A 14,945-nucleotide genomic window follows, 5' to 3' on the forward strand; every position below is an offset into this window, starting at 1 on the left:
TCGGAGTTTCGGGTGAAACATTACAAAGGATGTATTATATATCAAATGCTTCAGAATATGTGGGTGTTTCAGTTGGCCGTTAGGTTATATTGTTATTCTTAAAAAAATACGATACAAAACTATAATAGTGTTATTGTATCCAAATGTTCACCTGACACCTTGACTTATTAACCTATAACCTTTACTGAAATTATACATTATTAGCTTGTAACACTAAAATAACCCGATCTCATAACCATGGTATTCAGGTATCTATTTTAATAATGAAAAAATAAACAGTGAATTTATCCATGGAAGGCTATTGTCAACACCTAGTGCTTTTTATTGCAAATTGTTATATATATATCATAATCGTAGAATTTATAGCAAGTATTAAATATGCAAACGAGTAAAGCGAATTTTATGGCGTTTTCTGTATGGTTTTATGACCTTGTGCGTGAAATTTTATTTATATATAAAATTATGAATTATATTCGAAGGTGTGTGTGCGTATTTTTTTAATTTTTATGATATAAATAATGCGAATATGTTAATTTTATTACTGTAATATTTCTACTTTACATGTTAATTGGTGTTTAAAACAGTTGATATAATCTAAGATACAATTTTTGATAAATAATATATTTTCTTACGGAAAGAAACGATATAATGCCCAGAAAATATTTCTATTTTAGTATTGATTTTTCAATGTATTGTAAGGGTTCTAACAACAAAATCTAAAAGTCATGCAAATTAAAAATAGTTAATAAACATTAGTAATGAACAGGATGCTTAGAACTGCACAATAGATAATGAAACTTTGAAAAAACATTTGTTATCATCAATAATCAGAGAATTTTAACACACAAGCTTTATAAATTTCTAGACACACGCCCACAAGAATTATTCTATACATTTACGTAATTATCAGACGATCGCCTACGTTTAGACCTTAAATTAGTTTTTACCACAAAATGTAGGATTTGATTCTAATTTGATTAGCTCTATTCTTTATATTTTTTTCTGTACACATTCTTGGTAAATCGTATTGTTTGTACAATGAACTGCAAAAATCACACCATATGGCACTAATCCCTAAAATACCTTCAATTATACTTCAGCATAATTACAACCGATATTAATGCATTTAATAAACCTAGGTACGAGTTTCTTTTGTGTTTCAATGTCTTAGTTTTCTCGCGCCTGCTTATTTTTTGACACTCAACTTACGCAGCATTGTTTGATTACTGTGCTAGATAATTATTGACATTATTAATTAAGTTTATTAATCCTTGAAAATACGCTTTTTTATATTAAACGTATTTTATTTATTTTTGAAATTCGCAACACTATTTTGCAAATACATACATAACAACATTTTTATTACCATAAACAGTTTATTTTTTACAAAGAAAATAAATAAAATACACAGGCAAAACTTAAAGTAAATTTTTGTAAGCTGCTAATTAGCTGCCTTCTTATATACATATATATATATAATTAATTTAGTAATTAAAGTATTTATTTAAAATTTAGTAATTTAAAATAATTAAAGAAACATGGGAAATAATAGGAACTAAATTAAATTATTTAATAAATAAAGCACTCTCCTTAGGAGAAATGCCTGAAAATTTAAAGATTGCTACTATTGTACCTATACCTAAAATAAAAAAATAGTAAAAAAGTTGAAGAAATGAGACCAATCAACATGCTACCGTGTATAGAAAAAATAATAGAAGAAGTAGTAATCAAACAATTAAAGGAATTTATTACTTCTCAAAACATAATATGTGAACAACAATCGGGATTCAGAGAAAAGCATTCCACTGAAACTGCATTACAAGTAGTTATAAATGATTGGCTGTTGGCTAAGGATACAAACAAAATCATTGGAGCAGTTTTCTTGGATTTCAAGAGAGCCTTCGAAACAATAGTCAGAAAAATAATGTTAAAGAAATTGGAGAGTATAGGTATAAGTGATATAGTTTTAAGATGGTTTAATAATTACTTATATAAAAGAAAACAAAAAGTTAAAATAAATAATGTATATTCTGAAGAGAAATTAGTGTCTTATGGAGTACCACAAGGGTCTAAATTGGGACCATTGTTATTTGTTTTGTATATTAATGATATAGTTAATAACGTAAAAAAATGTAAAATTCATCTATTTGCGGATGACACATTAATGTATTGCATAGGTGATAACAATAAAGAAATTGTAAATAATTTAAATAATGAATTAAGTATATTAGAAATATGGTTAAAGAATAATGTACTTAAATTAAATGAGAATAAAACTAAATGTATAGTTTATTAATTATAAAAATGTGTTAGATAATAGTACCAAAATAGTAATAAATAACTCTAGTATAGAAATAGTGGATAATATAAAATATTTAGGAGTAATTGTTGATACAAAATTAAATTTTAAAGAACATTGTAATTACATATTAAAAAAAATTAGTAGAAAAATAGGTTTATTATCTAGATTAAGAAATATATTAAGTATAAATACAAAAAAAATAATTTACAATAGTATAATAATGCCCCATTTTAATTATTGTGCAACACTATTAAATATGTTAAATAAATTAGATAAACAAATGTTGCAAAAATTACAAAATAGGGCAATGAGAGTAATTTTAAATAAAAATAGATTAACTAATTGTAAAAGTATGATTGATAGATTAGAATGGTTGAATGTTCAAGAAATATTGAGTATGAATGTTTTAGTATTTATATATAAGTTAGAAAATAATATGTTACCAAAATATTTTAATAAGTATTTAATAAGAAATAAAGATGTACATAAATATAATACTAGAAATAGAGAAAATTTAAAGATAATTAAGTATAAGAAAACGAGTACGGCTAGGGGAATTATGTACGGAGGTTTTGATTTATATAATAGTCTTCCAAGAGAAATCCGAAACAGCAAAAATATAACGGGTTTCATAAATGGAATAAAAAAACACCTTCGTACATATAGAAATAAATTATAATATTAAGACTTTATTATTGTATATTTTAATTTTTTCTTTCTGTTATGTATTTTTTATATATTTTTATATATGTTTACTAAATTTGTTAGATGTAAAGATTAGCTATTAAGCTAAATAAATTATTAAAATAATAATAATAATAATAATAAAAAAAATAAAAAACTTAAATTATAAAATCGTTCAAATTTGCGATGATATAATTCAATTAATCGCAAGAAACTTTTATTGAGTTTTTTAATGACATGTAGTTGCAAATTAAAGGAACTAAAGCTATGTTTTTTTATACGAAAATTTACTTCAAGTCCTATTTTATTTCAGAACTTCACACCTCTGATTCGACATATAGACTTTAGCTCTGTATTTTGGAAGGAAAGTGTATATTCCCTTTGTGTGTAATGCAAAATAGGCAAGCTTATTACGGGATAAAACAGCGAAGAATAAAGGAATAGGTCAAACCACATTAATGGTTGAATTTGTAGGCGAGAGTTAATATGCGATATTTAATCAAAATATGCTTTATCAGCTTAAATAGCAAGTTTCAAACGTTGAATTAAATTGATTAGGTATACTATTTTAAGAAACTATACTTTTGATCCCTATAAACTATTTGTTTATAACCAATTTAATAATTTTAAATTTGACTTAATAAAATTGTGTTTGTCTTAATTATCGCAAAAAAATCGCGGAGTTTAATTGAGATACAATAATTATTATGATCATTTTTAAGTTTAAAAACTTAAGCTCTAAAAATGATTAGTATTTTACATTAAAATTAAATTATGGTAATTTAACATGTAATTTCGGTTGTGGTTTAGACCAGCTTTGGTTTCAGCTGAAACCGATGCTTGTTACAAAATATACGAATATGATATATATAAAGCAATTTAAATAAAAACACTTTATTGGCATCAGTCATGGATAAAATTACTTTTCATTTTTCCATTATTTTTGCTATTAAAGCCGATTAAATATTATAAATAAAACGGTTTCAACCTAAATACAATCTATTTTTACGAAAGCAGTGTTTATAATTTATGACAGAATTGGGTTGAATGTAAAGTTTACTGCTAAGTTTACGGTGTCTATATTTGCTACGGTAATTTTTGGAAGTCGTTGAAATGTATATGGAAACTTAACATGACCAAATTCATAACATATTAAAATGAGTTATTTTTGCGATGCATGAAACTTGTGTTTTAATTGAAAAATTTTCACAATTCACTTTTTATTTTATAATAATATTTTTAACATACCCTTTTAATAACAAATAACATTCAAGTACGTGACATTGCACAGTATGTCTTTATGTCTTGCTGATTTCACTGCTATGGGTTGTGTTGTACATATAATTTGAATTGAAAACATTAGTTTACTTAATTTGAATATATACACACAAACATATAGCACTTACTTCATTATACATTTTCTTCAAAATAAAAACATACACGTCAAATATAAATAGAAAAAATATACACAATAATGTCAATTAAAATACATTCTATAAAAATTGTTTTTATAAAGCAAGTCTAGATACGTATTTTAATGAAGCATATGTTGCTGCTACATATTTATTTCAATTTATTTAAATTAAATTAAGACATTACCCCGATGCGTCACGGTAGTCAAAAACTAATATATTGTATTATTACAATATACAAAAAAAAATGTAATAAAAAATAATACACAGAAAAAATACATAGTTATAATAATTAATAAGAAGCAAAATCATTAAATAATAAAATTAAATGTGTCTGGGATCCTATTATTGAAACTTGCGTTAAAATCTATGATCAAAAATAATCATCTATCAATATGTATAAACTAGACTAGGGCTCGGCAACCTATGACCCGCGGGTCACCAAGTTTGATGATTTAATGTGACCCATTTCAGTTCTGCACATATTATTTTTTAATGTGTTACGATGTCAAGACTAGACCACATATATGGTTGTTAGGACTAAAAATATTCACTGACCCGAATAATCTTTATAATAGTCACATTTTAATTATTTTGACCCGCAGCCAAAAAAGGTTGCCGAGACCTGAACTAGACAATACTGGGACCAAACAAAGCCCCACGTTTGTGGGGATCTTATTCTTGAAACTCGCGTTAATGACTGTGACAATTATAAAAAAAGGGTTTTACCATAAAAACACGCAAGGATTCTTCGGTGCATTGAATGAATATTTCTTTGTTACGAAACGGTCACAGAAAACAATATATCAACGGAAAACAAATAGCACCGTAAGGTCATAACATTCCCGTTGCACAATTCAATCTCGGATATGTCCATCAATCAAATGTCACTTTCTAAAGGCGTATACTTATGTCGTTGTTCTAAGAAGCGAGTGCAACAATTGGCTGAATTACCGTTGCATGATTGTGATTGGTCAGCCAACTTCACCACCGCTCGGAGAATAACGATCTCGCCAATCATAGTTTGTTGCACTATGTCAATTTAACTAATAAAATTCTCACTAGTTTCCACCTGCGTCTTACTGACTGCCAAGTCACACATCTTATTTTAATATAGTCATATTAAACAAATCTATTTATTATACCCATTTAAATTTAGAAATCTTACGTCTGATATATTATGTAACATTAACTAGTTATTATTAACTTTACTTAATTTTCATATTAGAGAGTGAACTATTACAGTATAAAATTACGTTATTCGCGGATAATAGATGCCGTGTAAGATTGTAGTGTATGTCGTTTATTTTCATAAACGCGAATACGTTCCACACTATCTTACTGTCAAAAGCTACATATTTAAAATTGTTTGGGCAGATTCTTGATATGATTTTCTCTGGCCGTAACATAAACAAGCGTTTCCTTTTATAATACATATTTAGAATAAAATAATTTAGGCTGAGGTATTTTATATATTCGTTTGAACCTACCCGTTTGGGGTTATTTTGCCTTTTTATAAATTTAATAATCTATCTCTTGAAAAAGGTCACAGTAATATCAAAAATAAAAAATAAATGTATAGATAATAAACATTTTGTATTTTTTATTTTAGGATTTTTAATTTAGAAAATATATTTTGCTAGAATTTGGTTTTTCTTATAACATTGAATTATAGCGAAGAGCTTATAGGGCGAATCGATATCTTACGTTTCAATATGAATTTATTTAATTTAGGTCTTTGATTCAATTAAAATGAAATTTATTCGTTCTGGTTTCAATTAAAAACCAATGTAAATATTCACATAGTATAATAAAATATGTTTTAAAAATTTCTGTAAATTTTTTATTCATTTTTTATTTTAGTTTGTTTACTATAATAAGTTCAGCATTGGTGTTAAAATAGTTATACAATTTATAAATTAATATATATATATTACACAATTTTTATTTATTAATATTTTTTAAATGTTTAATTTAATACTTATTGTTTGTGTAATGACCATCATAATTCATTGGTAAACTTGTTATGATGGTTAGATTTATTATAAAAAATACTGTCAAATTTTATAAATTTATTGTTCAGGGTATGTATTCATTTAACGTAAAGTTTGAAATTTCAACTTATTTTACTAGGCATCTTTTAGTAAAAGTCTCTAGTCTAAATATGTATTTATACATTATTAATACTTATTCAATGTAAAGTAAATAAATAAATATTTTAAGTATAGTTTTAATCGTTATGTGTGTAAACTTACATTCTAGATATTTTTTTTAGGGTTTGATTTGTCTTGAAAATCATTCACAAATTAATTAATTGATGGATACTTGTGCCTTACGTTTTGTCAAGAGGGTTTTTGTTGGTTTAGGATTAGATTATATTGGAAGCTTACAAATGTACATGTACATATGTGACTGAAACATGTAATATATCCTAGTATATGTTTCATAAATATATTACGGCAATAATTAAATATTATGTATTTAAAACACATATATAAATATTTTGAGCACATAAAATATGCGAGATAACATATGTAAATAAATTGTATTTACATATATATCTATTTCCGTAAGTACTCGGCTTAAGTTAAACAAAGTAAAGGTCAAAGCCCACACAGAGAATCCATTGAAGAGTACTAGGTATTTGAAAGATTATTGTATTTTCAATTGTATTCATATAAGGAAATAACTATTTAATTATGTATTGAGTTCATGACGGAAAAGCTGCTTTACTTAAATTAATATCTCGTAAAACTTTGAATTAGTAACCACACCTTATATAATCATGGGATGAAAGAAGTTTTTGAGTAAAATCTTAATAAAGCAACTTTGATAAATAATAAACTTAATTTGAGAGAAAGTGTTTAAATACTTTATACATAACAATTACGTGGCATTGTTTGAAAGGCAAAACTTTTGTAAAGTTAAATTTATCTCTATTGTTGTACCTACCCCTTTGTTAATTTCACGAAATATTGCTTCATGAAAACAGTTAGATATGTAATATTTTAAATGAAATTTAGGTGTATTACAAGTAAACGCATTTTTTTAAATTCTGATAGTTATTAATGTCAAACTTTGTTGTGGAGTACAATTTCATAACGCTACGTCGTTATTAAATAAAATTTGAGCAAATTCAACTTAAAAAGCTGTATAACATGGCGTTTTTTGAAAAACATAAGTTGAAATGCCGTGTTTCAATCATAAAACATGGGAATATTCTAACAAATCAGACTAATAATTCGAAACATCTTTCACCTTTTACTTTTTTAATTCATTAAATTCGTAAATTCAACCATTTGTAGAGTAATATTTAAAAAAAAAGGTTTGGGGTAACTTTCATATTTATGAGAAATCTGTATTAAAAACCCACATAAAAAACACAAAAATATACTAAAGCCTCAATTTAACTTGCTTGGTTTTATATATTTAGCTTTAAAATATACTTTAGGCTGAAAATTTGGTTTATCTGACTTTAAAAGTTTTAAATAATATTATTATTTGTATATATATTAAAGCTAATGCACTAATTTTAGATTAAAGTATTTAAAGTTATAATGTTTTTTGGTGAAAAATTGCACTGGCTCTTAAATCAGCTATTAGAATGAAAACGCAAACAAAAAAATGTAATTTTAGCAGTCAGTTATTTATGTGTTTGTAACATTAATAGTAAAATAATTTACGATCGAGAGCTTAGCTGTAACATATAAACATAATAATAATAATAAAAACATAAATATATTATCAATTAAAAATATGAACAATAGTAAAATAAAACGTGTAAGGTAATTTAGTTCGATGTTCAATAAAATATCATTTAATTTTATAAATGGTGATATGCTAAAACTTATATTTTATAAACCTGTAGCACGTAAAATACAATATTTTTTATTACTAGTTTTAAGTTGTATATAACATAATTATCGCAATAAATATTAAACCAAATATAATATATGGCTACAACTTTCTAGAGAATTAAATCCCAGAATTTTAATAAGTAACTACGTTAATTATTGTGTAGAAATTATACTCAATGATTAATTATACTCTCTATTAATAAAAGCAATTTAATTATAAACTATTGTAAGCAATATTACCAAATTGATCAATTAAACAAATGTACATATACAAACACTCGAACGAAGACGTCATATTTTAACGTCATCAACGTAACTATCAAACAGTGTTCACATAACGAAACAATTCCTTATTGGCATTGTGATTGCTTAACTATAGTTTTCAGAATTTATTTTCATTATTGAGATGCGACTACAATGATTTTGTTTAGGAAAGACAACCCGGGAGTCACAGATATTTTATTTGACAACATAGCTATTAGTTATAAAATACAGCTATTAGTCTAAATAAGCCATTTTTATCGTTTGTATAAAAGCTTAGTAGCACTTGCTCACTAAGGGGAAAAAGTGTCTCATGCAGATAAGTAAGAGCAAAGATAAAATGTTTCTAAAATAAAAACATGAATAAATATTTGTATTTTGAGATACATATTACGTATATATTTTAATTCGATACTCACGTGTATAGGTAACCAGCAAACGGCGAACGCCGCTACCACTACTAAGACCATTCGGGTGACTCTCCTTTTTCCTTTGCGAGATTCCGCTGACAGCCTCTGTCCTGGAGCATTCCTCCACAGCCTCGCCAACAACCTCACATATAACCCGCATATGAGCGCCAAAGGTAGCACATAAGCCGACGTGAAGAACGCCAATTGAAACCCCAGTCTTTGGCAGAAGCCAGTCTCCAAGAACACGCACGAGGACTGGTGGTTTCCGAGATGCCAATATTGGTTTTCTCCGTGGCACATGATCGCTGGGATAGCTGTACTGATTATGATTATCCAAGCGAAAGCTATGGCTTTAATAGCATTCCTTTCCGTCCTCACCCCCATGGATGCGACCGGATGCACCACTGCCAAATATCGATCTAGTGACATAAGTACTAAAGTGTAGACTGAAGCGTGAGCGGTCACCACGATTAAATATTGAACCACCTTACACCAAGCGTCGCCGAATGGCCATTGTGTCATGACGTAGTCTGTGGCGGTAAACGGCACGCAGAATATCACGAAGAGGAGATCAGCCATAGCTAGGTTTATTATCAGCAGGTTGGTGGTCGATCGCATTCCGGGATTGGCTGCAACCACCAGAACCACTAAAGCGTTTCCCAATAGACCTGCCAAGCCGATTAATCCGAAGAATACGGGCACCACGGCTGAAACCACCCTTTCCAATGCCCATTCGTCTATTTGCGAGTCGGCATATTCTCTCAGCCATGTCAGATTCTTGGCGCATAGTTCGGAACCAACGGTACTAAAATTGCTACACCAGGTGTAATCGGTTACGGCAATATCCATTTTGCGTGATTGTTGCTGTATTTAAAAAAATATAATTTTACTATGGTAGAATCGATTGTTTCGATTGTGGGCGGTCTTCATTGTCAAGTCTGAAAATAAAAAAAAAATATTATTAAATTAAAAATAATTAATTAATAAGCAAATTTATTTTATTTTTATTTAAAAAAGTTTTAGACAAACATCTAACCTAGGACATCCAATACCCACCCTTTTTTGCCCATAAAATAAGCGGGTACTTGGGTAATTTTTGACCACTACTATATACCGCCACAGAATTATAATTCATATTATGTACGTATATTAAAAGCTAAAATATTTGATTTTCGTATTTTGCTTAAATAGAATTTAATTATAAAAATAAAAAAAATGTTTGAATAGAAAATTAAATCCCATGTATAATTGTTATTATTTTATTTAATCTAAATATCAATGTATACACATAAACAATAATACGTTAAAATACACTAAAGATATTTATAGATATAGAAAACAAGAACAATACACATTGATATTTAACTACATAAATTGCTTTACATAAATTGCATTATATACACAATACTTTAAGTTTATTAAAAAGGTAAAGCATCATTTTGTTATTTTTTTCTAAAAAGTAATATATTGAAAATCAATGCATATTTTATAGAACTTGGAATTTTTAAAGAAAAAATATTAGCAACAGAAAATGTCTTGTTTTGCTACTCAGCTTATTAAATATCTCATTTGAGGTCTAAGTCCTTTTTTATTTGTACATACGAGTAGTATTTTTAAAATCTAATATAAACAACCTAACTAGATTAATATTAATCATCACGATATTCGTTCGGGAGATTGCCAACATTCAAGTAAACATAAGACCTATGATAATCGATCAGAATTATAATTATAAGTGTAAAATAATCAACAATTCTAATTTCCCATAAACGATAGAAATTAAAAAATATTTGTGTCTATATATATTATAATAGAAATCGAACCCAAGTCTTTTATATAACACTCACTAAATTAAACCAAGAGAAGATATAATTATAAAATATAATTAAAAATATGTATTATGTACATATGTTGTATTATATTCATTATTAAAATATAAAAAGCAGTTACATAATGAACATATTTAAAAATACAAATATTTACAACTGCAAAAATCTATTGTACAATATGTTCAACAATGTCAGATAATAAGATTTTTATTTTGATATTTCTAGCAAATTTATGTTATTATTTACAAAAAAAATGTATTATCCTATGATATATTTATAACATAAATATCACTGTTTATCTTAAAATGCGTACATCTTTTTTTTACATCTCGAAACTTCTCATTTTAAACTTAGATAAATTGGATTAATTATTTGAATTTCTCTGAATTGTATTTGTAATAAGGTTTTTATTAAGGAATATTATTTTTATTTATATTATTTCTAGTTAAAGTTATATGATTTGCTTTATTAAATTTAAAATACCAATGAGCTAAAACATCAAATACATCTCTCAGAATATAATTCCAATTATAAATTCGTAAATTCTTCCTGTATTTATTACAATGCCAGACCTCTCAATCAATATAGTGTAATCATCTTGAAGCTAGATGCTGTATTTCAATTTAGACAAAAGTGTTGGCCACATTATTAAAAATTATTTCAAACAAATGTGGTATTACTTAGTCTGTGAAATACAGGTAAAAATATATATAAATAAAAGATTTGGGTGTAAATATTTTCATTTTTGTTGTAAAACCTGAATCACTATAAAAACATATATATTTCTTTTACAGTAAATTTACAAAAAAATTGATTTATAAAAATGCTTTTTTCGTACAAGGCGTTTTAAAGGCCGACTAGAACTATTTATATGTTTATTTTATTTATATACTTTATTCACTAATATATATAATTTTAAATATATACTTGTGGCTCTTTAGACTTTTTTTATTTATCTTTGAAAATGTGCTTTCGATTTTATTAAAGTTATAAATAAATATAAGCATATAAAATATGTGTAATAACTTGAAATGTTTCTTTAAAAAAAACTCGTTCAAACATTAATAAATAATTTGGTATTTTAATTAGATTATTTAATATATGATAAAATATTTTTATTATTTCAAACTTAGTATCATAGATTGTATATATTGAAATAAAAATGACTTTGACTATTTTTTTCCTACTGGTAAATAAAAATAGAGATAGTGTACTACGTTTTTATATTTCTCTTAAATGTTTTTTTTTATTTTCACAGCGGATCAATAGTTAGATAATAATATACATGTGCGATGGTTGAAAAAAGCATTTTAAGCATTATTTTATGCAGTATTTGTAAAAATATTATTAATCGATAAAAGTAAGTTGTATTGAATGTGAATAAAAATTTAATAATTTAATATTATGTATTTATTAAAAGATATTCATAGATAATATATTCATAAAAAAATATCCAGTGCATGAACAAAGTTTAATCCAAAATTTCAAATTATAATATAATAAATGGACGAATACATAAACTGTCTATACTTTTTATTAGAGAGGTTATAAAAGCAATATAATGGAAAACGTAGGTTTTTTTTAATAATCAACTATTTAATGGGCTTCTATAAATAAATTTACAGCATGTTGACATTTATCTTTGTACGAGCATGTAAAAGGAATTGATTAAAATGCAAATTACGCGACATAATACACCCTCTTGCAATGACATTTTACCTTTAAACAAAGGTGTATATATTTTTAAATATATGAAGTAGTACTGTATATAACATATCATGAATGTGCTAACACAAATTAACCAAATCCTAATTAAATCTATCCTTAATCGAGATAAGTAAAATTAACGTACTTTTATATCATTGTATCTTAATATAAATTTTTCATTACAGCAATTTTTTTTCTTTAATTTGCCATAATCGTAACAATAATAATCGAAAAATTAAACTTTTAGTTTATTCTTTAGTCATTCAATCATTCACCATTTTACTACCATTTTTTTTCGAAAAAGTTTTGCTGGTTGCTCGACATAGTTTGTATATTAGCAAATATTTATATTCACATAGTAGTGCACATAATTAATTTCATATACGTACAGATATTTAAAAGTTACTACTTTATTTGATAATTTGATAATTTTATAAAGGAATATTTTTACGCATTTTGTACAGGCGTTATGATATACAACAAGTCGATAACCTCAATTTAAAAAATAAAATTTAGTTTGTTTGCGATTTGCCGTTAAAAAAGTGGATAATTTATATTGAAAGTCCCATAGAAATTTGTCTTGTGAAATTGCGATAGTAAATAAGGTAAGAAACACGAGGTGAATCAGTTAAACGAAGGTCAAGGCTAAGGTCAAGCTCAAGAAAAGCTAAACCAGTAGCGAATGTCGTTGAAATACATCTAAAATATTTAGGTTTATATCCATTATAAACTTAATGTTTCTTAATAATTATATCGTGTAATATATATCAGAATTAGCATTTTTAATTGATAAATTTTTAATCTATCATTTTATATTAGGTATTACAGTGAATAAATACAATTTATTGATAGTAACATAAGAACCTTTACATATTCATAAATAAATAAATAAAAATAAATTTGTAGGTTTTGATTTAGAACAATATCAGTAAAATATTTAATTATTTAAGTCACACTGTCAAAAATCATATAAACGCCTCAGTGAATATGGTACAACAAGTTAAAATCAAAAACTGAAAATGAATGATAACGATTCAGGAAGACGAAGTATTCCCTTAGCATCCGCTGAAATATGTATTTAGAGTTGGTTGGTAAAATGTATGCAAGTAGGGACATTTATTTTATTACAAGCGATGAGCAGAAGGGTCAAGGAAATGAGATTCAGGGGCTGCAAAGCTTTGCATAAGTCATGGCTTTTAAAAATAAGTTATTTTGCCTTAACAATCCAACGTAAAAATAAGTCTAAACTAATTATTGTTCGTTTAATTAAATATTTGCTTTTATTTGTTATTAGTGTAATATAATTTTTTTACTTATAAATACCTTGAATTATAAAAATATTTAAATTTATTATGATTTTGTACTATGATAATGAAAATATATATATATATATCTGAAAATTATATTTATGAAATTTCCTGTGCGTTGCTGCTTTTTTTTTACGTACATGAAGTTTTGGCAAAAATATCTTCAAGCATAATTTTGTGATATTCATTCTTAATTTGCACTTTTTTACAATTGCACAAAAATAATATTTTTCCCAAAACGTCTTGGAGTGAAAAATCTATTAAAATTTAATTTTTGGTAAAAAATATAAAAAAAAATATTCTAGACTGTTATGTGTTTTGTTCTAATAATATATTGTACATTTATAAATACTAGTAAATTTGCAATACGATTATTTATAAAAGAAAAAACTCACTTTTCGGCCTCGGAGCCCGTCGCCAGGAATTCAAAATTTGAAGATTTTATTACGAAGATTGTTCTATGATTGTTTATCTAGTTTAATCAATGTATTCTTTTAATTCTCAACACATTATGTTCATGGTTATAACATACCTAGTTTATTTACAATTTGATTATTTATATTCAGTTAAATCGAACAACGTAGATGACGAATTAATGAAAATTATCGTCGCATAGCAAAATTTTATTTATAAATAGTAATTATTTAAAGCTGTTGTCATGTCGATGTCGGCCATTTTGTTTTATACTTGAATGATTGTTTTTCATTGGTCGAAACAACCGAATGCATTACCGGCAGCTCAAAAATTAATCGGAGCAAATTCAATTTTTATTTTTATTAATATAATTTGATATATTTCGTTTGTTAAGTGAAGCGGCTTAGAACAATTATATATAAGATTATATATCTGTATGTTATATATTCATACATTTGTGAAAAAATTCGAAAAATGTAATAATATAAATTTATATAACACTTCATAAAAAATTTTTCACCCTTTCGTACATAACCAGTGACCATAGTTAATTATTTATTAAATGCTAAGCTGGGTGCGTAACGCGTCGCTGTAAAAAAAACGACAATAAGCCAGACAAATATGTACATTTGTGATTTATGCCGACACACAAATGGCTTTTGCACGGCAATATGAAAGCATTGCCGGTAGTAAATCTTTGTCACTTCCATCCATGTAAAAACTCACTTTAACCTCTGCGGTCACGCGACCCACCGTTATACA

The 14,945-nt window shown here is 26.1% G+C and overlaps 2 protein-coding genes across 3 annotated transcripts in view; both read right to left on the minus strand.

The window, feature by feature from the left end:
• Window positions 1–9,775, minus strand: part of LOC148228256 (allatostatin-A receptor-like) — a 38,530-nt gene extending 28,755 nt beyond the window's left edge. The window contains exon 1 of the mRNA XM_088200091.1: window positions 8,936–9,775. Within this exon, the coding sequence (XP_088056217.1) occupies window positions 8,936–9,775 (840 nt within the window). The remainder of the gene's footprint in view (window positions 1–8,935) is intronic.
• LOC148228257 (allatostatin-A receptor-like) overlaps window positions 1–14,945 on the minus strand; it is a 213,660-nt gene that overhangs the window by 28,060 nt on the left and 170,655 nt on the right. The window contains exon 4 of one of the 2 annotated variants that reach the window (XM_088200089.1): window positions 9,729–9,864. The exons of the other annotated variant lie outside the window; for it this stretch is intronic. Within the exon in view, the coding sequence (XP_088056215.1) occupies window positions 9,859–9,864 (6 nt within the window). The 3' untranslated portion in view covers window positions 9,729–9,858. Of the gene's footprint in view, window positions 1–9,728; window positions 9,865–14,945 lie in introns of those variants that run through there. 2 annotated transcript variants of the gene reach the window in all.

Source organism: Plectrocnemia conspersa, unplaced genomic scaffold (genome assembly GCF_051122295.1).
Source record: "Plectrocnemia conspersa isolate PC_06_02 unplaced genomic scaffold, ASM5112229v1 ptg000012l, whole genome shotgun sequence".
NCBI classification, from domain to species: domain Eukaryota; kingdom Metazoa; phylum Arthropoda; class Insecta; order Trichoptera; family Polycentropodidae; genus Plectrocnemia; species Plectrocnemia conspersa.